Genomic DNA, 26102 nt, shown 5'->3' on the forward strand with positions numbered 1-26102 from the left:
CCTGCGGAGGAAATAAATAATAAGGAGGTGGAGAGAACTGACGTAAGACTAGAAGGTTCTTCTCAGTCGAAGGAGTTGGACACGAATTTGAGGGAGGTGGAAGTAGTTTCTTGTACTGAGGAGAGGGAGGTTGATAAATTGCAGGAGGAAGAGGTTTTCTTGGAAGAGGGGTCAGTGTCTGATCCAGAAATAGAGTTACATGCGGAAGTCTTTCTGCAGGATAAGGAATATCACATGGAAATAGTGGATGAAGTTGGGAAGAGAAAATACCATAAGAGGCAATTTGAGAAAATTAGGAGTTCCAAGAGGGTGATCACTCGTGCCAAAAAGTTATCTCAGTGACAGGGTCAATATTAGTTTGGAATATAAGGGGAATAGGTACTTCTAAGGGACGGTTAAAGAGTCTGCTGAATAAATACAAACCGAAGGTGGCAATGCTGTTGGAATCGTTTCAGCGTGTTGATAAAATTCAGATGTATATGAGGCTGTTTCGTTTTTATAAGGTAATTACTAATGAGGAGTTTAGTGGGAAAATCTGGGTATTTTGGAAAACTGAAATGGACGTGCAGTTGGTCCGAATGGGAACACAGTATTTGTCTTTACGTATAGACGACGGGTCTTCACATATTTTGGGAAATTTTATCTATGCTAAGTGTAATAGATATGAAAGGCAGCTGCTTTGGGAGGAGCTGAGTTCGGCTAGAATGGGTGTGGAGCCTTGTTTGTTTGCTGGAGATTTTAATATAATTCGTTTCGGATGTGGAAAGGTCCAAGGACAAGAGCTGCAATGGATGAATTTAATAGATGGATTCACCAAGGCAGGTTGATTGAAATGAATTCTCAGGGGAGAAAGTTTTCGTGGTGCAATGGTCAACATGAACTATCTAGAGCTTGGGCTAAGTTAAATAGAGTGCTTCTTGATGCAAAGTTGCTGATAGCATTTTTGAATGCACGTTGTTTGTATTTATCAAGGTCAACGTCGGATAATAGTCCCATGTTTATAGAATTCCTGAAAGATCTTTTTACTTATGGTCCCTCTCCATTTAGGTTTCAGCAAATGTGGATTGAGCACCCTGATTTTATGAGCTTTGTACAGATGGTGTGGTATGAACCAATGGTAGGTACGGGTCTCATGAAATTAGCTAGTAAACTTAAAAAGCTTAAGGTGGCTCTACGTGAATGGAACAAGAGGGTGTTTGGGCAAACCAATACTCAGATTGCTATTCTTGAAGAGAAGGTTGAGGGGCTTGAGCACTCGCTGCACAGTAATTGGGATAATGAGGTTGAGAGGGCGCTTGTGAGGTACTCTACTGAGTTGTCTACTTGGAGGCGAAGGGAAGATATAAGATTGGCTCAGATGGCTAAAATTAAGTGGAGAATGGAAGGTGATCGTAACTCAAAATACTTTCATATTTGGTTATCCAATAAAAGGCATAGGAAAATTCATAAGTTGAGATCTACGGATGGGTTAGAGTTCAATTCACCAGAAGAAATTCATCTTGGTGCCGTTGAATATTTTTCAGAGTTCCTACAAAGATCAAATCAGCAAAGAGAGTTGCCGGATTTAAAAAACTTAATTTCACCGGTTATTGAAGAAGAGGATTGTGTCTGGCTTAGTTGTATCCCCTAGTTAGATGAAGTTAAAGAGGCTCTCTCGTCTATTCCTATAAATAGTTCTCCAAGGCCAGATGGTTTTGGTGCGGGATTTTTTATGAGCTACTAGGAGGTGGTAAAAATCGATGTTTTGGGAGCTATCTCAGAATTGTTTCTATCTAAAAGTCTTCCTAGATTTTATTCGGCTTCCTTCATTGTGCTTATTCCGAAGGTAGATGTGCCTTCGGAGTTTGATAAATTTAGGCCGATAAGCCTTGGCTCAGTCTTCTATAAAATTTGCTCTAAAATTATTGTGAATCGTCTGACAAGTTTTCTTCCCAAATTGGTATCTTTTGAGCAATGAGCTTTTATACCTGGGAGGAGTATATTTGAAAATATTAGTCTTACTCAGGAAATGATTCATTCATTGAAGAGAACGTCACAATGTGGTAATATTATGATTAAAGTTGACATGGCAAAATCATATGATCGGGTGGAGTGGAATTTTTTGCTGGAGGTATTGAGGTGTTTTGGTTTCCCTCCTCCTTTTTGTGAACTAATTCATACTTGTATTTCGAATGTATGGTACTCTGTGATACTAAACGGAACAACGAAATGATTTTTTCAAGGGGCTCAGGGACTACGCCAGGGGGATCCCCTATCGCCTTATCTCTTTATTATTCTTCAGGAGGTACTATCTAGACTTTTAAAACATAGCTTTATGACAAAAAAGATTGGAAAATTTTCCCAAGCTAGAGGCACTCCTCATATTTCACATCTTATGTACGCTGATAACATTGTGATTTTTCTGAATGGAGGAAAGAAGTCGGCGAGGGAACTGTTATGGGTGTTTGATAAGTATGAATTTAACACCCCGTATTTTAGTATATTTTTACTAAAGGATTATTTTTATTTATTCAAAAAAATTTATTCTCTTGTTTTAAAATTATTGGATTTTTAATTGGGTTATTTTTATGATTTTTAGTTTACGAAATTATTTTTGAAGTGCTTTCCCTAAATTAATTATTTTTATGCGTTTAAATTTCTCTTCAAATTATATTAACTTATTGTTGGGTTTAATTATTTATTTTCATGTTAATCACTACATTTGAATTATTTTATTTCACTTGCTGTTTTAAAATTGTTTCCATTGGATCATTTTGTGATCCAAGATGTGAGAATTGGACCTCATTTCTTTCCCTATATTTTCTCTTTCTTCTTTTCTTTTCTTCCTTTTTCTTTTCTTCTTTTCTTTTCTTTCTTTTCTTTCCTTTTTCCCTGGTTTCTTCCCGCACGACGCACCTTCTCCACCCAGCGCTGCCGTGAGCCTGCGGTGATCAACACCGCCCAGCCCCCCAGCTCCCCTAGCCACCGGCGACCTCTCCCCTCCAATCTCAACCCTCCTCGCGCCGCCGTTAGCCCCCACGCACCACACCAAGCTGCGACACTCTTTGCGCCGCTTCGCCGCCGTCGCACCACCATTGGCTGACATTTCTTCACCACATCATCCTCGACCTCCTAGCAACCCAATAGACCCAACCCCAGCTCCATCACCGGTGAAACACATCCAACTCCATTTCCGTTTTGGGTACTTTTGCACTTCAACCACCATTTGCGCCGCCACCCACGGCCAACCCTCACCACCACTAGCTTCACTGACATCCCTAGGCCCTACCCTATCAATCTCGGGTCTTCGTTTTCACCAGTTCAAAAGTGGGTATTTGAGACCCACGGCAACAGTGCATTTGACACTGTTCTGCAGCTGCATTTTCACTTCTTGCACCTCCGTGATCCTCCGGAAATTGCTATAAAGCGCTGTAAGTATTTTCCAAAGAATTCTTGTAAATTAATGTATTTTTTCACTAACACATTACACTGTATTTGGACTATTGATTGGTTTTGCCGGACTGAGTCCGAGGAGTACGAGGGTCGGATGGATTGGTGAATGGAGTTGTTTGGTTGGATTTGTTTGGGTTGTTTATTGATGGTTGTTGATTAGTGTTAGTACATGTACATTTCATGATTTCATGCATGATCATGTTTGTAAAGGAAAACTGGGTTTTTGTGTATTGCATTCATGTTCATGTGTTTATTGAAACTGGGTTTCATGTGTGAGAATATTTTTGGGTGCATGTGTATCATGACCACAAGTCGAGATGGGGCATTATCTCGGTGGAGCTCCTCTGGTCACTCGGGAGCGTAATATACTGAGTGACGTCCCCTGGATTGTCGCTGGGCAACAATGGATCGGATGAGATGGCCTCGTGTCGACTCCGTGGTCCTTCTGCTAGCAGGGACTAGAGGACGCTTGGCCACGTATGCGTTGGGCGCGGAACTGGGAGTTGCTCGTTGCGTAGAGGATGCTTGTCCACGTACGCACCGGGCGCGGAACTGGGCATCGCTACGAAGCCAGGGTATGTTGATGACCCATAGGGGAGATCATGGTGCATACATTAAAAATGGACTATTTTCTGGGAAAATAGCGTGTGTTGGATTTTGTGCATACCATTTTTTGGGAAAATGTGTTATGGATATTTTTGGGCCAACTGGGATTTTGGCGTGTGTTGGAAATGTTCATTTTCGAAAAAAATGATATTTTGAGATAAAATGTGTATTTCATCATATGCATGCATATTGGTTGCATTAAATGCATTTATTCTTGAGGGTTGTTTGGTTTATACTTACCCACGGTACCGTGTTTGGTAACGCAAATTTTGATGCAGAGGAGGATGAGGGCGAGCCTGAGGAGACGACTCCTCCCGACGAGTGATCTGGGATCACTTGCTTAGCTATTTTATTTTAATGTATTTTATTTTATTTTTGGATGACTGTATAACTGCTATTTAAACCTCTACTGATACTTAGATTGTTTTTAAATTCTGGTACTTAGTTGACTAATCCGCTGCGTTATTTTTGTACACTGTTGCATGTACACATACTTGGCACTTTCGTTGGGATGCGTGACCGTGTTGTCATCATCCGGGTGTCTCGATCCCCATGTTCCTGTATATGGGGGGTCGGGGGCGCCACAATGAAGATTGGTCATAATAGAAAATTAATAAAGAAAAGACAGCAATATTTTATTCTCCAAAAATTTAGTTGGTCCGAAAGAGAGCTCTTAAAAGGCTAACAGGGTTCTCAGAAGGCTCGTTTCCTTTTAAATATCTAGGGGTTCCATTGTCTTGGGGCGTCTTAAGCATGAGCATCTGAAGGAGATGGTTAACAAAGTCTGGAACAAAATCAGAGGTTGGAAAATGAAAATCCTTTCATCGGGAGGATGGTTGATTCTTCTTCGGCATGTGCTTTCTAGTATGGCTTTACATATATTTGTGGTGTTGCAGGTCCCTCAATCAATTATTAAAGAGTTAAATCGCATGATGAGCACATTGTTTTGGGGTGAGGTGAATGGTAAAGTAAAGAAAAAGTGGGTGGCATGAGATAGTATTTGTAAGCCAATAGAGGAGGGTGGAATGGGTTTGCGTAATTTGGAGGACATGCAAAAAGCATTGCATATGTGGTTTGCATGGAACTTAATTCAATGAGAGTCTCTATGGGCTAGGTTCTTTAAAGGAAAATATGTGGGCTCTTCACCTTGGTGTCTCATTGATAGGAAAAAAGGAACGAGCTTTTGGAAAATGATTGTTAAAAGTATCCTAATGTCCTTAATAATGCAAAATGGAGAGTTAGAGATGTGAACATTTTATTTTGGTACGATAAATGGAGAGATGGGGGTCCATTAATTGATGAGTTCCAGATAGTGGGTAATCCAATGCTTAAAGTTAAAGAGTGCAAGTTGTCCAATAGTTGGGATGTGGAACTGTTGAGTATGATAGTGGGACAGGATAATTTGGAGGAAATTATTGAGGCTTTGGCCGTATGTAAGGAAGGGTCTAATGTATTGATCTGAATGAAGCATGAAAGTGGGAATTTTTCTACTAAATCCGCTTGGGATTGCATTCGAATACAAGGTTCTAGTATGAAGTGGCATCCTTGGATGTGGCATAAGTTGCTCCCACTTAAGATTTCAGTGTTGATGTGGAAAGCATGGAACATGGCTTTGAACGTACATGATCGTCTTCGACGTATTGGAATCCCGATAGTTTCTCATTGTGATTGTTGTGACGAAGGTAAGTATGAAGACCAAAATCACGTACTTTTCGAAGGTGAGTTTGCAAAGGAATTATGGTATTATTATGGAGCTACCTTTGGTCTTCCTCTTGGTCTTACTTGGAGGGAGACGGTAATAATTTGGTTTCGACGTACGTCCTCAGTATCTCAAGTGGGGCTCATAGTGGGGCTTCTACCTTCCATTATTACTTGGCACCTTTGGCATAGAAGATGTATTGCACGCATGGAGGGTAGTATTGAGTCTATTAGTTCGGTCTGGCTTTCTATTAGAAGTTGGATGCGTTTAGTAAGTCGCGATATGAAAAAGGGTAGTAAATGTTCTAGACATGACTTGCAGATTTTACAGATATTGAATATTCCGGCTTTGGTTCCTGATAGGAAGTTTATAAAGCTAGTTGTTTGGCAAAAGCCAGCTCAAGGGTGGTTTAAGTTGAATACAGACGGTAGTAGTCTTGGTAACCCAGGTTCTTCAGGAATGGGTGGTATTATTAGAAATGATCGAGGCCATATGGTTTACGCCTTCAATTCTTATATTGGTTAGGGTTCAAATAATAGAGCTGAATTGTTAGCTGTTCTGCAAGGTCTCAAAGCTTGTAAGGATCTGGGGATTGATTTTGTGGAAATTGAATTAGATTCTCAAGTAGTGATCTCGTGGTGGAATAGGCGAAGGTGTGGGGTGTGGTACCTGGAAGATTTTTGGGAAGAGACTCTAGCATTTATGGATTCTATGGTGTGCATAGTTAGACATGTTTATAGAGAGGGAACTAAAGTTGTTGATTGGTTGGCACGGAGTGGTGCGACTGGATTGAACTCTGAATGGAGACTTCTCAGGGATGTGCCTAGGTTGCTTCGAGGATTAATCCGTTTGGATATACTGGGTTTGCCATCTTTGCGTTGCTGTTAGCGTCAGTAATAGTTTTATGGTTTTATGTGGCTTTTTGGTTGGATTGGTAAGTTTTTATGATTTTATGTTTTTGAGTTAACATTGTTTGTGATTCTTTTATAGGAATGGTTTTCTTGCTAAGTATTTTAGTACGTCTTGTCTTGATGTAGTTTTCTTTCGGTTAGAGGCTTTCAGTAATTTTGGCACCTGGTTTAGGAACTTTCTTGCTTATCTTGTAACTCCAGGTGTCGGTTTGTAACCACAGTTTTCCTCCGCCACAAGTGAGGGTTTATTAATAAAATTTGGGATAGAGTCACTCATAAACAGGTGAACCTTGACTCTTCTATCAAAAAAAAAAAAATAGCACCCATATACACGTTTTTGAGCTTTTGAAGAACGTGCTTACGTAAAACACACGTTCATAAGGAAATGATCATAGCATTAAAGCCCGTAATTTCTTGCATGGTTGTTAACCAGCTGGTTAATTAGCATGGCTGACGTTGTTGCCAAGAAGTTGCCGATCGATAAGTTTCTCTTATTTCTTTGACCCACTTTTGAGATATTTATGGGGAAATTAAGGCCAAATGATAAGACGAGTTAGATGAGAAATCTGTGAATAATAATGAAATAATTTGTGAATAGTAATAAAATTATTTAAGCTAAGATGTTTTATTTGGTTTTGAAAAAATATAGAGAAGAAGTTGAATAAAAAATTATAAAAAAAATATTGTTATAGTAAAATTTTTATTTTGAAATTTGAAAAAACTGAACTTTATGTTTTTTGTATTTTGTTCGGAAGTTTGAGGAAATTGTAATGATTAAATAATAATTATATAAAAAAGTTAAAAATTTAAAAATTTAAAATTAAAAAGTACTTATATTTGAGTTGTGTTTAGATATTGAGATGTGATGAAATAGGTTTAGACCATCTCAACATGAGACGAACAGGGCATTAATGGTGTGTCCTATGGATTAGTACTTCAATTGTGTACATTCCATATTAATTTTCTCCATCCTTAATTCAGACCAAATTGATCAAGTTAATTAGGACCTCCTAAAACATCTTTTTGGGCAAGCCAATAATGTTGTTTCAAGAACACAGAACCCATACAACTTCTTATCCCCTGTAATTTTATTGGCATGAATTCCAACTCAAAGGAACTCAATCTCACATCTTATCCAATGTTACCTAGCAAGTGTTGTTTCATAAATTGACCGTCTAAACATCAACGCTGACCCTTAGGAAGTTGCCATGATGTTCCATTCTATCTTGCGCACTCCACGACTGCAAATCCATTTTTTTTTTTCAAATTTTTCAATTTTTTAGCAGTAGCTAGTGCTAATTTAGTGCTTTCATATCGAACCAATCACATTAAGTGGCATTGAGAGTCACAAAAGAATTATCATTAGGGAACACATGTTCCATATTTTCTATGACCTTTAGACCAAATTGCTCAAGTTTAAGGTCCTACACGAGGAACTTCCTTATAAATTTACTGACAACTAAAAACTCAAAAGGAATTGCATCCCCCGTTCTCACCTTTCTTTGACCCACTCCTCTATAATTGCACCTCTTTCGTGAACATTAATCACGCATATAGAGAAGATGGCCTTACAAGGAGCTTCTTCCTCCCTCTCGTCCTCTTCTTCTTCCATCCGTCCGTGGACTCATGATGTATTCTTGAGTTTTCGAGGTGAAGATGTTCATCAAAAGTTTAATTCTCATCTATGCCATGCTTTGCATCAAAGGGGGATCAACACTTATATAGACAAGAATCTTGACAAAGGAGAAGCAAATTTTGTCAAAACTTTTCAAAGCTATTGAAGGATCAAGGATCTCAATCATCGTCTTCTCTAAAAACCATGCAGAGTCTCGATGGTGTTTAGATGAGCTATTGAAGATCCTTGAATGTAAGGAAATGGTAAAACAAATTACTCTACCCCTGTTCTACGACGTAGATCCATCGGTGGTACGACATCAAAAAGGGAGTTTTGGACATTAAGGATTCGCCAAACTTAGATATAAGCTCAAGGATGAAGTAAATGTTACAAAGTAGGAGGCAGCTTTGGAAAAAGTCGCCAATTTGTCTAGACTCGAATTAGGGGACAAGTATTTTTAATGAGTTGTGCTTATATATAATGTTAAAGAGAAATTTATGGGGAAAATTTAGACAAATCCATGATTTGAGAGTGCAGAATTGATGAAGATCATATGGTGTCATACTAAACTATTTGATATTTATCAATCTTTTCGACATTGAGTTTTATGTATACCATACTTAAATTAGAAATCTTTTCTTACTGAGGGATTTAATATCATACATGTTGAGGAATAAATCTCATATTGTCTGTAGATAAAGTCTTGGGCATGTTTATTATGAATAATCAATCATCTCTTGTAGAACCGGTTTTATGTGATGAGTTAGGCCCATGAATTTCTTCATGGTATCAGAGCCTGCCATAGGACAAATGGGGGCCTACACTACTCACCCCAGGACAAGGACTAGAAAAAAATACTGGCCTACACGTGAGTGAGGGTGTTCAGGAATAAATCTCATATTGCCTATGGATAAGGTCTTGCGCATGCTTATAAGCAATTAGAACCGGTTTTATGAAATCAGTTAGACCCATGAACTTCTTCAGTACTACCACATTAATTTCAAATGAAGTTTATAGGAGAAACAAAATAGAAGAACATGAAAAAATATAAATCAAAATCTTCTCTGTGTTTTTTGTTTTCATTTTGTCCATGTATAATTAAGAAAAAAAATATGGAAATTGTTTATTTTTGGATTCTATAAAGAATAAGCAAAGGCTTTTAAGCATCAATTTGTTTAGAGATAAAGACTAAAAAACACTCTTAGTTATAATTAGTTTCAGAATTAAGGGAGGGACAAATTTGAGAATGGAACAAAAAAGTAGTTAAAATGTTGAATAATTCATATAAAGAATGAAAAATGTCACTCTGAAAAGAGCACGAGGAAGATTCTGGAAGAAGAAAGGCTACCTTTGACATGGTAATCTAATACTGTCATTTTGTCATGGAGAAGAAAAGAGAGGAAAAAACAATATTGTAATTAAATTATCTTTATGTGTGTATTGGAGTGAAAAGTCATAACTCTTTACATTTGTCGTCTTTTGTATTGATAGGAATGAATCAGAGTTTGTTCAGGACATAATCAAATGGGTGGACTCAATAATGATAAATCATACAGTTTTTAATGTTGCTAAGTATCCAGTTGGAATAGAGTCTCATGTACGAGACATTTATCAGCATTTAAGCATGGGAAGGAATGATATTATATGTATGGTAGGGTTATTCGGAACTTGTGGAATTGGTAAGACAACTATTTCAAAATAGCTCTATAACATAATTTCTCATAAATTTGAAGGAAGTTCTCTCATAAATTAGAGAAACTTCAAAACAAGTAGGAGGTTTGGTTCAGCTACAAAATGCACTTCTTTATGAGATCTTGGGAATAAGTTTGGATGTTTGTGATATTGACAGAGGCATTAATGTGATTACCTAATTCTTGATGAGGTAGATGACTTGGTCCAACAATAAACATTAGCTGGAGCTCATGATTTTTTTGGTTCAAGAAGAAGAATCATCATAACAACAAGAGATTGACATTTATTAAATATCTCTAAAGTTGATTCTAAATATGAAGTAAAGAGATTGGACCAAAATGAAGCTCTTGAGCTCTTTAGTTGGCATGCTTTTGAGGAAGATAAACCTATTGAAGATTATGTGGAACTTTCTAAGCAAGTAACACAATATGTTGAGGGCCTTCCACTAGCTTTAACAATGCTAGGCTCAAATTTAGAGGTCAGAGTATAAATCAATGGAGAAGTACATTGGATAAGCATAAAAGAATTCCTAGCAAAAATATTCAAGAAGTACTCTATATAAATTATGATGGATTGGATGATATCGAGAAGGAGATTTTTCTCGATATTGCCTTTTCTTTTTCAATGGACAATGCCTAGGTCATGTCGTTAAAATATTAGACAATTGTGGTTTCTCTCCAGACTATGGTATCAAAAGGCTTAAAGATAAACGTCTCATTACAATTACTATTTACAATACAATGTGGATGCACGACTTGCTACAAGACATAGACTTTCTAAAAGGAATCATGCAAACAACTGGGCGCACATAGTAGATTATGGTTTTATGAAAAGGTTCGCTACGTAATGAAGAAAATGCAGTTAGTTCTTACACTAAATGCTCTTTTAATTGAACACTACCTACTAGTGAAACTTAAATGAAAAGTATTGAATTTCTTTAATAACAAAAATCAAAGAACTGCATATTAAAAAATTTAAATCATAAATGTATTGATAGATAATGTGATCATTTTTTTATATTTCCAACTTAAAGTAATATATTTAAATCATCATACTTAAATGTCCTTCGTCCAACGTCTTTAAATATACATAATGATCCCTTTCCAAAGAAAAGAATGAGTATATTCTCTTGTCTTATATGAATGAATAGTTAATAATGCAAGTAAATTTGAAAAAAGACACATTTTGAAGGTGATTAAATACTTTTGGATAATAATGGATATTATAGTTTTGATATTATAATTTTATTAACTGCTTATAAACAAAGACTTTAATGATCTGATTTTACTGGCACACTTACGAATTGTCTCATCAGGGAACAGACAATGTTGAGGGGATAAAAGTGGATCTACATGAGTGTCGTGGTCATGACATGATAAGCTTGAGTCCCAAAGTATTTGTGAAGATGAAAAGACTCAAATTTTTTATGATGCTATTGAGATATTTGTCATGGGGCAATTAAATTGCAACAAATCCAGAATCTGGCATCGGGAAAATTAGTAAAGATGAAATACCATAGAAAAGGATAAATATTTTATGTTTATTATTATTTTTGGAATTGACCTTTATGCAAAACATAAAAAAATTAATTTACAAATCCTTTCTGGGGATTTAATATCTACTACCACTACCAGTACATTACTTTCACATAAAGTTTATTGAAGAAATAAACGAACATGAAATAAATAAATAAAAATACATATTTTTCTTTCTTTTTTCCCTTTGTGACGTCTTTCAATGAATAGCAAGCAAAAGCAAAGGAATAGATCAGTACTATATATATATATATATATATATATATATATGGAATTTCGTCCATCAATTAACTGTTCAATGAGAGTTGGAAAAAAATAATTAAGAAAAAGGTGGGAATTGCTTATTATTTGGGTCATATAAAGAATAAGATTTGGACTAATGACAAGGAAAAAAAAAAAACAGCTTTAAATAAGTAGTGGTGTTTAGTTTCAATTTGTTTCTCGATATAAAGACTCACAAATACTCTTAAATTATACGTTTCAGATTTAATATTAAAATTAGTTAAAAAATATGCTCTAATTAAATACATACAAAAGAATGAAAATGTAAGTCTGACAATGGCACAAGGTCACGACAAATGCACACTCTAATATGAAAATATTCAAATTTAAGGAAGGAAACATAATATACACTCAAATCATATTCATATGTCATTTATTTGTGAATTGTCTAACTCTTTAAATTTTTTTCTGTTTTTTATTGATAGATGATGAGTCAGAATTTATCAAAATTATCATTCTGTGGGTGAACCCAAAAATAGTAAACCGAACATCTTTAAGCGTTGCCAAGCATCCAATCGGGATAGAATCTCGTATACGAGACATTTAGCAGCGTTTAAGTATCGAAAGGAATGATATTATACTTGTGGTAGGGATATTCGGAACCAGTGGAAATTGGTAAGACAACTATTTCAAACGATATTTATAACCAAAGTTCTTCTCAATTTGAAGGAAGTTGTTTCTTGTGAAATATTAGAGAAACTTCAAAACAAGCGGAAGGTCTGATTCAGCTGCAAAATACACTTCTTTCCGAGATCTTAGGAAGAAAATTGGATATTAATGATGTTGATAGAGGAGTCGGTGTAATTTGGCATAGACTTCAATCTAAAAAGAGTCTACTAATTCTTGATGATATTTATGACATGGTCCAACTAGAAAATTAGCTGGAAATCGAGCTTGGTTTGGTTTCAGAAGTAGAGTCATCATAACAACAAGAGATCAACATATACTAGATAACTCTAAAGTTGATTCAAAATATGAGGGAGGACTTTGGATGACAATGAAGCTCTTCAGATGTTTAGCTTGTATGTTGTCGAGGAAAAAGAACCGTTGAAGGATTACGTTGACCTTTCGAAACAAGTAACAAAATATGTTCAAGGTCTTCAACTAGCTTTTATAGTACTAAGTTCGGATCTAAAAGGTCAAAGTATACATCAATGGAAAAGCGCATTGGATAAGTATAAAAACATTTCCAACCGAAATATTCAGAGAGCACTTCTAATAAGTTATGATAGTTTGGAAGATAGTGAGAAAGACATGTTCCTTGATATTACATTTTTCTTCCAAGGAGTACATTTGGCTAAGGTCATGGAAATATTTGATAGTTGTAGTGTTTTTCCAATTCAAGTATCCAGAAGCTTATAGACAAGTGTCTAATTACTATTAATTATAAATGTATTTGGATGCATGACTTGCTACGTACAAGATATGGGTCGAGAAATTGTTGGAGAAAAATCATCCAAAGAATGCAGCAAATGCAACAGATTGTGGTTTCATGAGGATGTTCATCAAGTGTTCGAAGAAGATATAAGTTCTCTGGCTTTAAAATAGTGTGTAATATTAATTGATAAGCACAGAATACTAGTTGTTGAGAGTTCCAAAGTATTTGAAAGGATTGCTTCGCACGGATAAATTGTCATTACCTTATCTGAGAGGTCTTTGAGTCGTTGGGCTTTTATATCATTGTTGGTTTTTTAGTTTTATTTTGGGGAGTTTTGGGTGTTTTTGTGGCATATTGCTTATTATGTATTTTTTTTCCGATATGCTTGTTTTGTTATCATGGTATTCCTCCGCCACAAGTGAGGGTTTTTATTATTAATAAATTTGAGAAGGGGTCACTCTTGAACATGTGGCCTTAACTCTTGAAAAAAAAAAAAAAAGCAGAGAATACTAGTTTTCGTAAAATATCTTAAGCAACTTCATGGAGTTATATAAAGGGCCAAACAAAATTAAAGGAATACTAGTATATTTACTTGAAGGCGATGAGGATATAAGCTTGCATTCAGAAGCATTTCGACGTATGAAAAGACTTAGAGTCTTTATAAATCGTAATGCATATTTTTCTTGTGCACCCAATTATATCTCGGACAAATTAAGAGTACTAGATTGGTCTAAATATTCTTCACAGTCATTGCTGCATAATTTTCAAAGGGAAGAGTCTCATTGTCTTTAGAATGCAAGATAGCATCATCAATGAATTAGGGGACAGATTCTAGACCAAGGTATGTACAATTATAATCATCAATAATTTTTTTTTTCTTTTACAAAATTTGACAACCATGGCTTTCGAGTTTTGTAGTCACTTAATAGAAATTATGGATCTTTAAAGCACTTCTAATTTGAAGAAATTGACTGTCAAATCTTCTCATAGACAAGTTAAGGTGCATGATTCTGTTGGATCCCTAGAAAACCTTTCTTAGCTGAGTTTTGAGGGATGCTCTAAAATCTGAATTTTTTCAAGAAGCCTCAAGTTGAGATCTTTATGTGTGCTTAATCTTGGGAATTGCTTAAGCCTCCATGATGTTCCTGAAATCGAGTGTAAAAATATAATCTTTAAGGACATTGGTTCTAGTTGGCACTACAGAAGAATAACTACCTTTATCCATCGTGAACCTCATTGGACTTGAGGAATTAAACCTATGGTACTGCAAAAACCATATACGTCTCCCAATTGCTTTGATCTAGTTGCAACATTTACACCAGCTTTGTATTGGTGGTTGTACAAATATTGAAAAGAAGATGAGGGATGATTGGCAATCCCTTGATCTGCCCAATGATTCTACAACAATGGAAGACGAGATATCAAATTAAAGCAATGGGAGCACTACATTACAAGTATCGAATCTTCAAATAATTGTTTCCATTAAGAATCAAATTTCTTTCCACTTATAGTTTATGTACCATGTTTAATTCCTCGGCTAGTTTGCATCTTTTAGATCAATCTCAGACTGAAATTGTTAGCCTTTCCATGAGCATCAAATGATTCATTAAACTAACTGATCTTCACTTTATCTTTTGTCGTAAACTTGAAGAAATACCAGAGCTTCTACCAAATATAAGAGATGGGAATTTTATGGGATGCAAGTCACTAGAAAGATTCGGAGAAATATAAAAAATATTGGAATTCAATGGAAGCCACATCAGATCACTTGGAATAATTGAATTGAAAGGCTGCAACAAAATGCATGTGAATATGTGGAATGATAAAGTGCAAAATCCTTTATTGCGGAAGGTATGTATGTGTGATCTCATTTTTAATAGCATGCATGACTCAAATTGAATTGATGATGATGATGATGAGTACTGATTTAACTGGGAGTGTATGAATATGATGCTACTTTGTTTTCAAAAAATCATAATCCAGACTGGTTAAGTTATGTTTATGAGTTTTTAAAAGATAATGAAATGGTGAAGAAGCCTAATGATGATGTCGGATCGAGGAAAAAAGAAGAGTGGGTAATAGATATGGGAGGGCTACACTATTTGGAGGAGATAAGCGAAATTTACATGTTGTAATATTTTTTAAAGATTCTTGGATAACCATTTCAGGTTGGGGGAGTGATATTGGTGATGTTAAGATATCCAATAACAGATCAAATCGTGTATGTTGTATTCAAGAAGGGGTACAATTGATTAATATGGATTGGTACAAAGGGGAAAATTGGACTTGATATCTTGTATGGGTGGGGTACACCAATTTACTAGTGGTGGGCAGCAGGCAACCCCACTCCGTGCATGCGGGGGTAGGGCCCCCTGCCCTGCATCTAGGGCTCCTAGCGAGGGCAGATGACGGGGAGGGCCCAACCCCGTCCCGCATTTCCCCCGCCCCGCCCCCATTTTTACATATATATATATATATATATATATATATTATATACATATATAAACATAAATATATATTTATATTTTACAAATTGTGTATATATAAATATATATTACAATTTATTATACTTGTTCACAAAATATGTATTGGCAAATTTAAAAATACATAGTTTAAAAACTAATACACTATAATTTATACAAAATATGCGCTAGCAAATTTAAAAATTACATAGTTTTTAAATTATAGTCATATTTTCAAAATTTAAATTTATAATTTAGATCTAAAAATGTATTTTTAATTTCTTTTACACTTGTAAATAATTTTTAAATAAAATAAATGTAGTACTTTTTTTTAAGTGAAAATAGGCGGGGCGGATTGGGAATCCGCCCCGCACCCCTCCCCAGCATCCCTGGGGCGGGGGATGGGGGTGAAAGCCCCACCCCTTGCCCCATGCAGGGTAGGGTGCGGGGAAGGGGTGCCCCTGCCCCGTAGGGGGCGGGTAGCACCCCTACAATTTACAATATTTTCACCTGAAGTATCTCAATCATCATTATGGGATAGTGCCATTTTATGAAAGTTACAGAGCCAAAGTGGTATACAAGAATTAAAGGAGAGCAAAAACTCTAGATCAACAGAAATTCAATTAATGATAATCCCAAGTAAATAAGTGGCCCTGTTCATACTGTGTTTTGGTTGGGATATCTTTCATGTGTGTTTTTGGGAAGAATAATTTTATTTGAAAGTCTTTACATCACCATTCACATAACATAATTTGATTTATAAGATCAAATTTTAATTTTTCATAAAGCTCATATTGTTGTGCCTTTTTTACTTTTTGAAAGTTTCTATTATCAAATCGATGCAGAGAGCACACCATCAAAACATAAATTTTAAATTTTGAACATTACAAATTAAATCTTACCATTTAAGTGATGTAAATTGTATGTTTTACAGACTATCTTGAGATATAATAACTTTTTTTTGGTCTTAGAAAGTAACGGAAAAAAATAATACGCAGAGAGAAGGAACAAAATTAAAATTTGATCTTATAAATCAAATTATGTCATGCGAATGGTATGTGATGTAAAGACTTTCCAATAAAATTATTCTTCCCAAAAACACACATGAAAGATATCCCAACCAAAACACAGTACGAACAAGGCGACTTACTTACTTGGGATTATCATTAATTGAATTTCTGTTGATCATGAGTTTTTCCTCTCCTTTCAGTCTTGTACACCACTTTGGCTCTATAACTTTCATAAAATGACACCATCCATAACGATGATTGGGATAAAAATGAACTTACAAATTGTCCAAAACCGTGAGGTCAAAAGATTGTAAATTGGAGTACCCCACTCATACAAGTTATCCAATCCAAGTTTCCCCATTGTACCAATCTATATTAACCAATTGTACCCCTTCTTGAATACAACATACATGATTTGAGCTTTTACTGAATATATTAACATCACTAATATCACTCTCCCAACCTGAAGTGGTTATCCAAGAATCTTTAAAAAATATTGTGACATATAATACAATTCCGCTTATCTCCTTCAAATAGTGCTGCCCCTTCATATCTATTACTGACTCTTCTTTTTTCCTCGGTCCGACATCATCATTAGGCCCCTTCACCATTTCATTATCTTTCAAAAACTCATAAACATAAATTAACCAGTCTAGAATATGATTTTTCAAAAACAAAGTAGCATCATATTCATACACTACCTGCTAAATCAGTACCATTATCATCATCATCATCATCATGAATTCAGTTTGAGTCATGCATGCTATTAAAAATGAGATCACACATACATACCTTCCACAATAAAGGATTTTGCACCATATCATTCCATATATTCACATGCATTTTGTCGCAGCTGTTCAATTCAATTATTCCAAGCGATCTGATGTGGCTTTCATTGAATTCTAATATTTTTTATACTTCTCCAAATTTTTCTAGTGACTTGCCTCCCATAACATTCACATCTCTTATATTTGGTGGAAGCTCTGGTATTTCTTCAATTTTACGACAAAATCTCAAGTCAAGATTAGTTAGTTTAACGAATCCTTCGATGTTCTTAGGAAGGCTAACAATTTCCTTCTGCGATAGATCTAAGCGAAGCAAACTGGTGGATGAATTAAACATGGTAAAAAAACTATATAGTGGAAGAAATTTGATTCTGAATGGGAACAACTAATTTGAAGATTTGGTACTTGTAATGCAATGCTCCCATTGCTTGAATTTGATATCTCGTCTTCCATTGTTGTAGAATCATTTGGCAGATCAAGGGATTGCCCATCTTCCCTCATCTTCTTTACAATATTTGTACAACCGCCAATACAAAACTAGTGTAAATGTTGCAACTAGATCAAAGCAATTAGGAGAGGCATAAGGTTTTTGCAGTACCATAGATTTAATTCCTCAAGTCCAACGAGGTTCCTGATGGATAAAGGTATTTCTTCTACTACAGTGCCAACTAGAATCAATGCCCTTAAAGATTCCATTTTACACTCGATTTCAGGAAGATCATGGAGGCTTGAGCAATTCCCAAGATTAAGCTCGCATAAAGATCTCAACTTGAGCCTTCTAGAAAAAATTCGAAGTTTAGAGCATCCCTCAAAACTCAGATTAGAAAGGTTTTCTAGGGATCCAACGGAATCATGCACCTTCACTAGTCTGTGATAAGATTTGACAATCAATTTCTTCAAATTAGAAGTGCTTGAAAGATCTAGATTTTTTGTTAAGCAACTACAAAACTCAAAAGTCATGGTTGTCAAATTCTGTAAAAGAAAAGAAAAAAATTTGAATGGAGTTTACTAAATAATTTAAAGAAAAATAATATTATTGATGATTATAATTGTACGTACCTTGGGCTTGTATCCGTCCCCTAATTCCTTGATGATGCTATCATGCATTCTAAAGACAATGAGATTCTTCCCTTGAAAATTACATGGCAATGACAGTGAAGAATATTTAGACCAATCTAGTACTCTTCATTTGTCGGAAAGATAATTGGGTGCACAAGAAAAATGTGCATTACGATTAGAGTCTTTTCATATGTCAAAATGCTTCCGGATGCAAGCTTATCTCCTCATCGCCTTCAGGTAAATCTACTAGTATGCCTTCAAATTTTTTTTGGCCCCTTATGTAAGTGCATGAAGTTGCTTAAGATATTTTAGGAAAAATAGTACTCTATACTTATCAACTAATATTAAACACTATTTTAAAACCCGAGAAATTCTTTTGTAACTCTTACCATATCTTCTTCGAACACTTGATGAAGATCCTCATGAAACCACAATCTGTTGCATTTGCTAGGTTCTTTGAATGATTTTTGTCGAATAATTTCTTGACCCATATCTTGTAGCAAGTCATGCATCCAAATACATTTGTAATTAATAGTAATCAGACACTTGTCTATAACCGCCTCTGGATACCATCAATTGGAGAAAAACCGCAACTATCAAATATTTCTATGACCTTAGCCAAAGGTTCTCCTTGAAAGAAAAATGCAATATCAAGGAACATGTCTTTCTCACTATCTTCCAAACTATCATAACTTATTTGAAGAACTCTCTGAATATTTCGGTTGAGAATGTTTTCATGCTTATCCAATGCGCTTTTTCATTGATATATACTTTGACCTTTTAGATCCGAACCTAGTATTGTTAAAACTAGTGGAAGACCTTGAACATATTTTGTTACTTGTTTCGAAAGGTCCACATAATCCTTCAACGGTTCTTTCTCCACAAAATCATACAAGCTAAACATCTGAAGAGCTTCATTGTCATCCAAAGTCATCACCTCATATTTTGAATCAACTTTAGAGTTATCTAGTATTTTTTGATCTCTTGTTGTTGTGATGACTCTACTTCCTAAGCCAAACCAAGCACGATTTTCTGCTAATTTTTCTAGTTAGACCATGTCATTCACATCATCAAGAATTAGTAAAATCTGTTTAGATAGAAGTCTGTGCCAAATTACACCAACTTCTCTATCAACATCATTAATATCCAATCTTGTTCCTAAGATCTCAGAAATAAGTGTATTTTGTAGCTGAATCAGACTTCCTGCTTGTTTTAAAGTTTCTCTAATATTTCTCAAGAAACAACTTCCTTCAAATTAAGAAGAAATCTGGTTATAAATATTGTTTAAAATAGTTGTCTTACCAATTTCCATCGGTTCCGAATATCCCTACCACAGGTATAATATCATTCCTTTTGATACTTAAACGTTGATAAATGTCTCGTATACGAGATTCTTTCCCAATTAGATCCTATCCTAGAGTGGTCAAGGCATCCTCCCGCTACATTCTTATCGCGAGTGTTACGCGGTCGAGACATCCTCCCGCTACACACTCATTGCCAGAGTTACGTGGTCGAGGCATCCTCCTACTACTCTCTCTTGGCAAGAGTTATGCAGTCGAGGCATCCACCTGCTACACTCCCATGACCAGAGTTACATGGTCGAGGCATCCTCCCGTTACACTCTCATCCGAGACATCCTCTTGCTACACTCTTAGCACTAGAGTCAAGCCGTGGAGGCATCCTCCCGTTATAATCTCATCGCTAGAGTTATGTGGTCGAGACATCCTCCCGCTACAATCTCATTGCCAAGGTTCATATCATACAGTCTCATACCAAAGTTACATGGTTGATGCATCCTCTCACTACACTCCGATTGCCAGAGTTACGCGGTCGAGGCATCCTCTCGCTACACTCTAATCTCCAAAGTTACGCAGTCAAGACATCCTCCCACTACCCTCTGATTGCCAGAGTTACTAGGTCAAGGCATCCTCCTACTACACTTTGATCGCCAGAGTGACGCGATCAAAGCATCCTCCCGCTACATTCCTATCGTGAGAGTTATGCGGTTGAGGTATCTTCTCGCTACACTCTTAATGCCTGAGTCACGCGGTCGAGGCATCCTCTCGATACACTTTGATCACCAGAGTGACGCTGTCCAAGAATCATCCCGCTACACTCTCATTGCCCTAGTGGCGCAGTTAAGACATCCTCTCGCTACACTATTATAGCCAGAGTCACATAGTCAAGGCATCCCCCCGTTACACTCTTATCGTGAGAGTTATGCAGTCAAGGCATCCTCCCAATACACTCTCATCACCAGAGTTATGCGGTTGATGCGTCCTCCTGCTACACTCTCATCGTCAGAGTTACACCGTCAAGGCATCCTCACGTTACACTCTTATCACTAGACTTATGCGGTCGAGGCATCCTCCTGCTACACTCTCAACACCAAAGTTACGCGGTCGAGGCATTCTCCAGCTACACTCTCATCTGAGGCATCCTCTAGCTACACTCTTATCACCAGAGTCACACCGTCGAGGTATCCTCCCGCTACACTCTCATTGCTAGAGTTACATGGTCGAGGCATCTCCTGCAACACTCTCATCGCCAGAGTGACGTGGTTAAGGCATTCTCCTGCTACACTCTCAACACTAGAGTCACGCGGTTGAGACATCCTCCCACTACACTCTCAACACTAGAGTTACACGGTTTAGGCATCCTCCTGCTACAATCTTATCGCTGGAGTTATGCAGTCGAGGCATCCTCATGCTACACTCTCATTGCCAAAGTTACGTAGTTGAGGTATCCTCCTGCTACACTTTTTTCGCCAAAGCTACGTGATCAAAACATTGTCTAGCGACATTCTCATTGCCAATGTAACGCGGTGGATGTATCCTTTCACTACACTCATACCGCCAGAGTCACACAGTCGAGGCATCCTCCCGCTACACTCTTATTGCCAAAGTTACATGGTTGAGGCATCCTTCCGCTATGGTGTTGGTCATGATGTTGTGCACAGGGACAATAGCGAAGGTATTGGAGGACCAGATCTCAGAAACTGAGTAAGTCGATCACTCTCCCTCTTCCGCTTCCTCTATGAAATTCGGTACAGTATTTTCTCAGAAGTACACCTTCACCTCCTCTCTTTTCGATTTTGCGTAACGCATTTTCCGCCATTCCTTCCACTTTTGGATTTTTCAAATACCTGTATGTGGCGCCCCTGACCCCCATGTAAGGGAACACAAGAATTGAGACGCCAGGATAATGACAATACGGTCACGCATCCCAACGAAAGTGCCAAGTGTGTGTGTACATGCAACGGTATACAAAAACAATGTAGCGGATTAGCCAACTATGTACTAGAATTTAAATACAATCTAAACATCAATAAAAGGGTTTAAATAGTTATACAGTCATCCCAAAATAAGGTTTAACACATGTCCCAAATAACAAATGAGTGATCTCAAATCACTCCTCGGGCAGAGCTGACTCCTCAGGCTCACCCTCATCTTCATCTGCATCAAAATCTGCGTTACCATAAAACGGTACCGTAGGTAAGTATAAACCAAACAATCCTCATGAATAAAATGCATTTAATGCAACCAACATGTATGCATATGATAAAATATGCATTATTCTCAAAACATCATTTTCTCCGAAAGTGAATATTTTCCAACACACGCCAAAATCCCAATTGGCCCAAAAATAATCCGTAAAACATTTTCCCAAAAAATGGTTTACACAAAATCCAACACAAACTATTTTCCCAGAAAATAGTCCATTTTTAACGTATGCACAATGATCTCCCCTATGGGTCATCTGCACACCCTGGTTTCGTAGCGATGCCCAGTTCCGCGCCCAGCGTGTTCATGGCCAGACATCCTCTAGTCCCCGCCAGCAGAAGGACCACGGAGTTGGCACGAGACCATCTCGTCCGATCCCATTGTCGCCCAGCGACAATCCAGGGGACGTTACTCAGTATATTCCGCTCCCGAGTAACTAGAGGAGCTCCACCGAGATAATGCTCCATCTCGGCTTGGGGTCATGATACACACGCACCCAAAATCCATTCTCACATGAAAACCCAGTTTTCATAAACACATGAACATAAATGCAATACACGAAAACCCAGTTTTCTTTACAAACATGATCATGCGTGCAAAATGCAATATACATGAACAACACAATATCCAAACCAACAATTACCAACTCAATCAATCACACAAACAACTCCAATCACCAATCCATCCTACCCCCGTATTCCTCGAACTCAGTCCGGCATGTTCAACCAAATACAGTGAAATGAGTTAGTGCAAAAATACATTTAAATCACGAAAGTTCTTTGGAGAAATACTTACAGTGCTATATAGTAATTTCCGAAGAATCACGAAGCTGCAAGAAGTAACTTTTGAGCAACGTAACAGTGCAAAAAGCACTGTGGCCGTGTGTCTCAAATACTCACTTTTCAACGGAGACAAACGAAGACCCAAGAATGATAGGGTAGGGCCTAGGGATGTCGGTGAAGTTAGTGGTGGTGAAGGTTGGCCGTGGGTGGCATGGGCGGCGGTAGAAGACCAAAAACACCCAAATCGGAAATGGGGTTGGAAGTGCTTCACCGGTGACGGATCAGAGCTGGGGTTGGGTCCAATGGGTTGCTAGGAGGTCGAGGATGATGTGGTGAGAAGATGGTGGCCAATGGTGGGGCGACGGCGGCGCAGCAGAGGAAAGAGTGCCGCGACTTGGAGAGGCTCGTGGTGGCTAACGGCGGCGCGAATGGAGTTGAGATCGGAGGGGTAGCGTTGCCGGTGGCTGGGGAAGCTGGGGAGCTGAGCGGTGTCGACCACCACCGGCGCACGGCGGCGGGTTGGGGGAGAGGGGCGATGCACGAGAAGAGAGAGGGAGGGAGTGCGCGCGCCGGAAGGGAAGAACCAGGAAAAGAAAAAGAAAAGAAAGAAAAGAAAGAAGAAAAAGAAAAATGAAGAAAAAGAAAAGAAGAAAGAGAAAATGTAGGAAAAGAAATGAGGTCCAATCCTCACATCTCGGGTCACAAAAATGATCCAACAGAAACGATTTTAAAACAGCAAGTTAAATAAAATAATTTAAACGTAATGGTAAAGTAAAATTAAAATAATTAAATCTCACAGTAATTAATTTAGAATAAAGAGATTCTAAACGTATAATAATAATTAATAATAAGAAAGCACTTCAAAATATAATTTTCACAAAATTAAAAATCATAAATAAACCTACTAAAAATCTAACAATTTTAAAATAAGAGAATAAATTTTTTAAATAAATAAAAATAATTTTTTAATAAAAATATATTAAAATACGGAGCGTTACATTGAGACTTAAACCATCGTCCGTAATTTTATTTTTTCAATCTGGGACTCGATAGGAACAGCTTCTGCGAAAGTTACAGCACAGAACACTGCTCCTCATTTACTGTCTTTGCAGGCTCCATTATTGAGTGCTATTTTTCTTCTTTTTTTTTTTCACCAAGCTTTCGTAACTTTGTCCCCCACGTTTATTGTCTATATTGGTTATGATGACAGAGTACACTAGAGGCTTGAATCATGAATAAACTAATTTGCAAGGCTATGACGTTGTGAGTCTCCACCACTGTGGCATGTTGCAGGCGCGCGCGCACACACACAGAGAGAGAGAGAGAGAAATCCGAACATTTTACCCGCCCCGAAAGGTTCAGATCGGGCCGGAATTTTGTAGTGATTCGGGTCGGGTAAAAAAATGTTGGGCGGGCCAATGTGCAGGCCTAGTTCCAACATATTTCGATCCCTCCACGCCGAACGTCAAAATCAAACACCGGCCATTAAGATTGTTCTATTGAATTTCTTGTATGAGCTTTAGACTTTTGAGATTTCTTGACGTGGGAGCATTGGGGATTTATCACATCAAAGGAAATTAAGAACGTTGGCCCAAAATATTAAATATGATGCTGTAGTAGTACTAACTATGGCCCAAAAAAGGCTCGTTTGTTTTCAAAAGTAAAACTTAAAATTTTAAAAATTTTTTATCTCATCATTATAATTTTTTTAAATTTTTTTATAAAATAAAATAAATAATTTAATTTTTTCAAATTTTAAAATAAAAATAATATTAAAAAATATATTCTAATAATATTTTATTCAACTTTTTAATTTTAATCTCAACTAACCTCAATTCTGAAAATAAATGACCCTAAATATGAGGGAAGTTATCCATTGGTGTTACAATAAGTTTCTATAAGATGCAATCTAACATTGTAAAAAAAGAGAAAAATCACCACTCGTGTGTGTTTAAAATCCTATCAGTCAGAATGGGGAAATGGAAAAGGTGGGGCAGCTTAATGCTTATCCCTCCAATGAAGGGAACTTAAGTATTATACAGCAGGATGAAATTTATATAGATAATAGATATAACTATTCTGCCAGATTCTTGTTTCTGTTTTAGCCTTGCCATTCTTGAGGGCTCATGTGGTTTGTTTTTTTATTTTTTCAAAAACTACTATTTATATTTATAATTTTACGTGTATAATCATATATGCTATCGTGTTAGTTATAAAAATTACAAAGATTTTAAAACTTGAATTAAAAAAAATTGATAATATAGAAGTAGATATTCAATAGGCATAAAATGAAACTACATATATATATATATATATATATATCACTATTTTTTATTTTTTTAATCTGAAAGTACTGCAATGTTCTAATTTAGCTTAGTACGGCCTTACTTTCCCAACTTTAGCTGTCGCCCGGCTGATTTACCGACTCGTGAAGCTTAATTCAGCTGAAAAATACGGAAGATTTGATCTCAATCTTATCGTACAATGTCAAAAGAAAGTGTTACGGTTACAAAAAAATATATATTATATAAAATAATTTTATAAATTGAGGTAATTTTGTGTTATTTATTAAAATTATTTTATTAATATAATAAATCATATCAAGTCATACTAATTTATAAAATTACCTTTGTGTAATCCATTTATGTTTAGAGTATTTCTCATGTCAAAAACAATTGAGTTACCCACGGGTTTGGAATTGCGAAGGTTCAGATTTGTTGTAAAGGGAAATGACTTGTACAGTTTTAAGATGTGTAAATTTCACAACACTTCGTAATTCTTTAAAAAAAGTGGGGCACACTTAGGGGTTGTTCGAAAGATAAGATAGTTTCATCACATTTCATTTAATCTCTTCTCAAAATTACCTAATCATTACAAAATTGTATCCAGCATTTACCATTTCAACAATGATTAATGTCACTACTAAAAATAGGTGAGTAGTATAATTAACACTTTGAAATTAAGTTGATAGGAATAAGTAGTTTTAATAATTTATATTTATCTTAACACTTCATACGCGTGAGCAAATTCTCTCTTAATAAGTAAGCCCAATACATATAATATTTAATTAAATTGATTAAGTATAGAGCTTGAGTTTGAATTCAGGATTTTTGCTCTAATATCATGAAAAATAATCATTCGTTCCAAAAACTTAAGTTAATATGAAGAAGTAAATTTAATCATTTATATTTATCTTAATAAGAACTAGATCAAACATTATATCCAAATAACACAGTCGATGTGCTGAAATTGAGTTAACTTTATTCTTTATAAAAAAATCAATTTATATATGTACAAATATATTGTATGATACATGGCCTAGGTATATACCAATTTATATATGCAACAATT

General features: G+C 36.4%; 2 protein-coding genes across 2 annotated transcripts; both read left to right on the plus strand.

The window, feature by feature from the left end:
- The first annotated feature begins 787 nt into the window (after positions 1 to 787).
- LOC108982794 lies at positions 788 to 1630 on the plus strand. The gene has a single exon (XM_018954257.1). The coding sequence runs from the start codon at positions 788 to 790 to the stop codon at positions 1628 to 1630; it is 843 nt and encodes a 280-aa protein (XP_018809802.1).
- Positions 1631 to 6019: 4389 nt separating this feature from the next.
- LOC108982795 lies at positions 6020 to 6625 on the plus strand. Its single transcript, XM_018954258.1, has 2 exons — positions 6020 to 6203; positions 6291 to 6625. The coding sequence occupies exons 1-2, from the start codon at positions 6020 to 6022 to the stop codon at positions 6623 to 6625; spliced, it is 519 nt and encodes a 172-aa protein (XP_018809803.1).
- Positions 6626 to 26102: the final 19477 nt, after the last annotated feature.

This window comes from Juglans regia, chromosome 6, assembly GCF_001411555.2.
Source record: "Juglans regia cultivar Chandler chromosome 6, Walnut 2.0, whole genome shotgun sequence".
Classification (NCBI taxonomy): Eukaryota; Viridiplantae; Streptophyta; class Magnoliopsida; order Fagales; family Juglandaceae; genus Juglans; species Juglans regia.

Coding starts and splice junctions, on each gene's coding strand:
- LOC108982794 (XM_018954257.1), top strand. CDS start 788: ATGGATGAATTTAATAGATGGATTCACCAAGGCAGGTTGATTGAAATG.
- LOC108982795 (XM_018954258.1), top strand. CDS start 6,020: ATGAAAAAGGGTAGTAAATGTTCTAGACATGACTTGCAGATTTTACAG. Junction 6,204..6,290: donor AGGTTCTTCAGGAATGGGTG/GTATTATTAGAA, acceptor CTGAATTGTTAG/CTGTTCTGCAAGGTCTCAAA.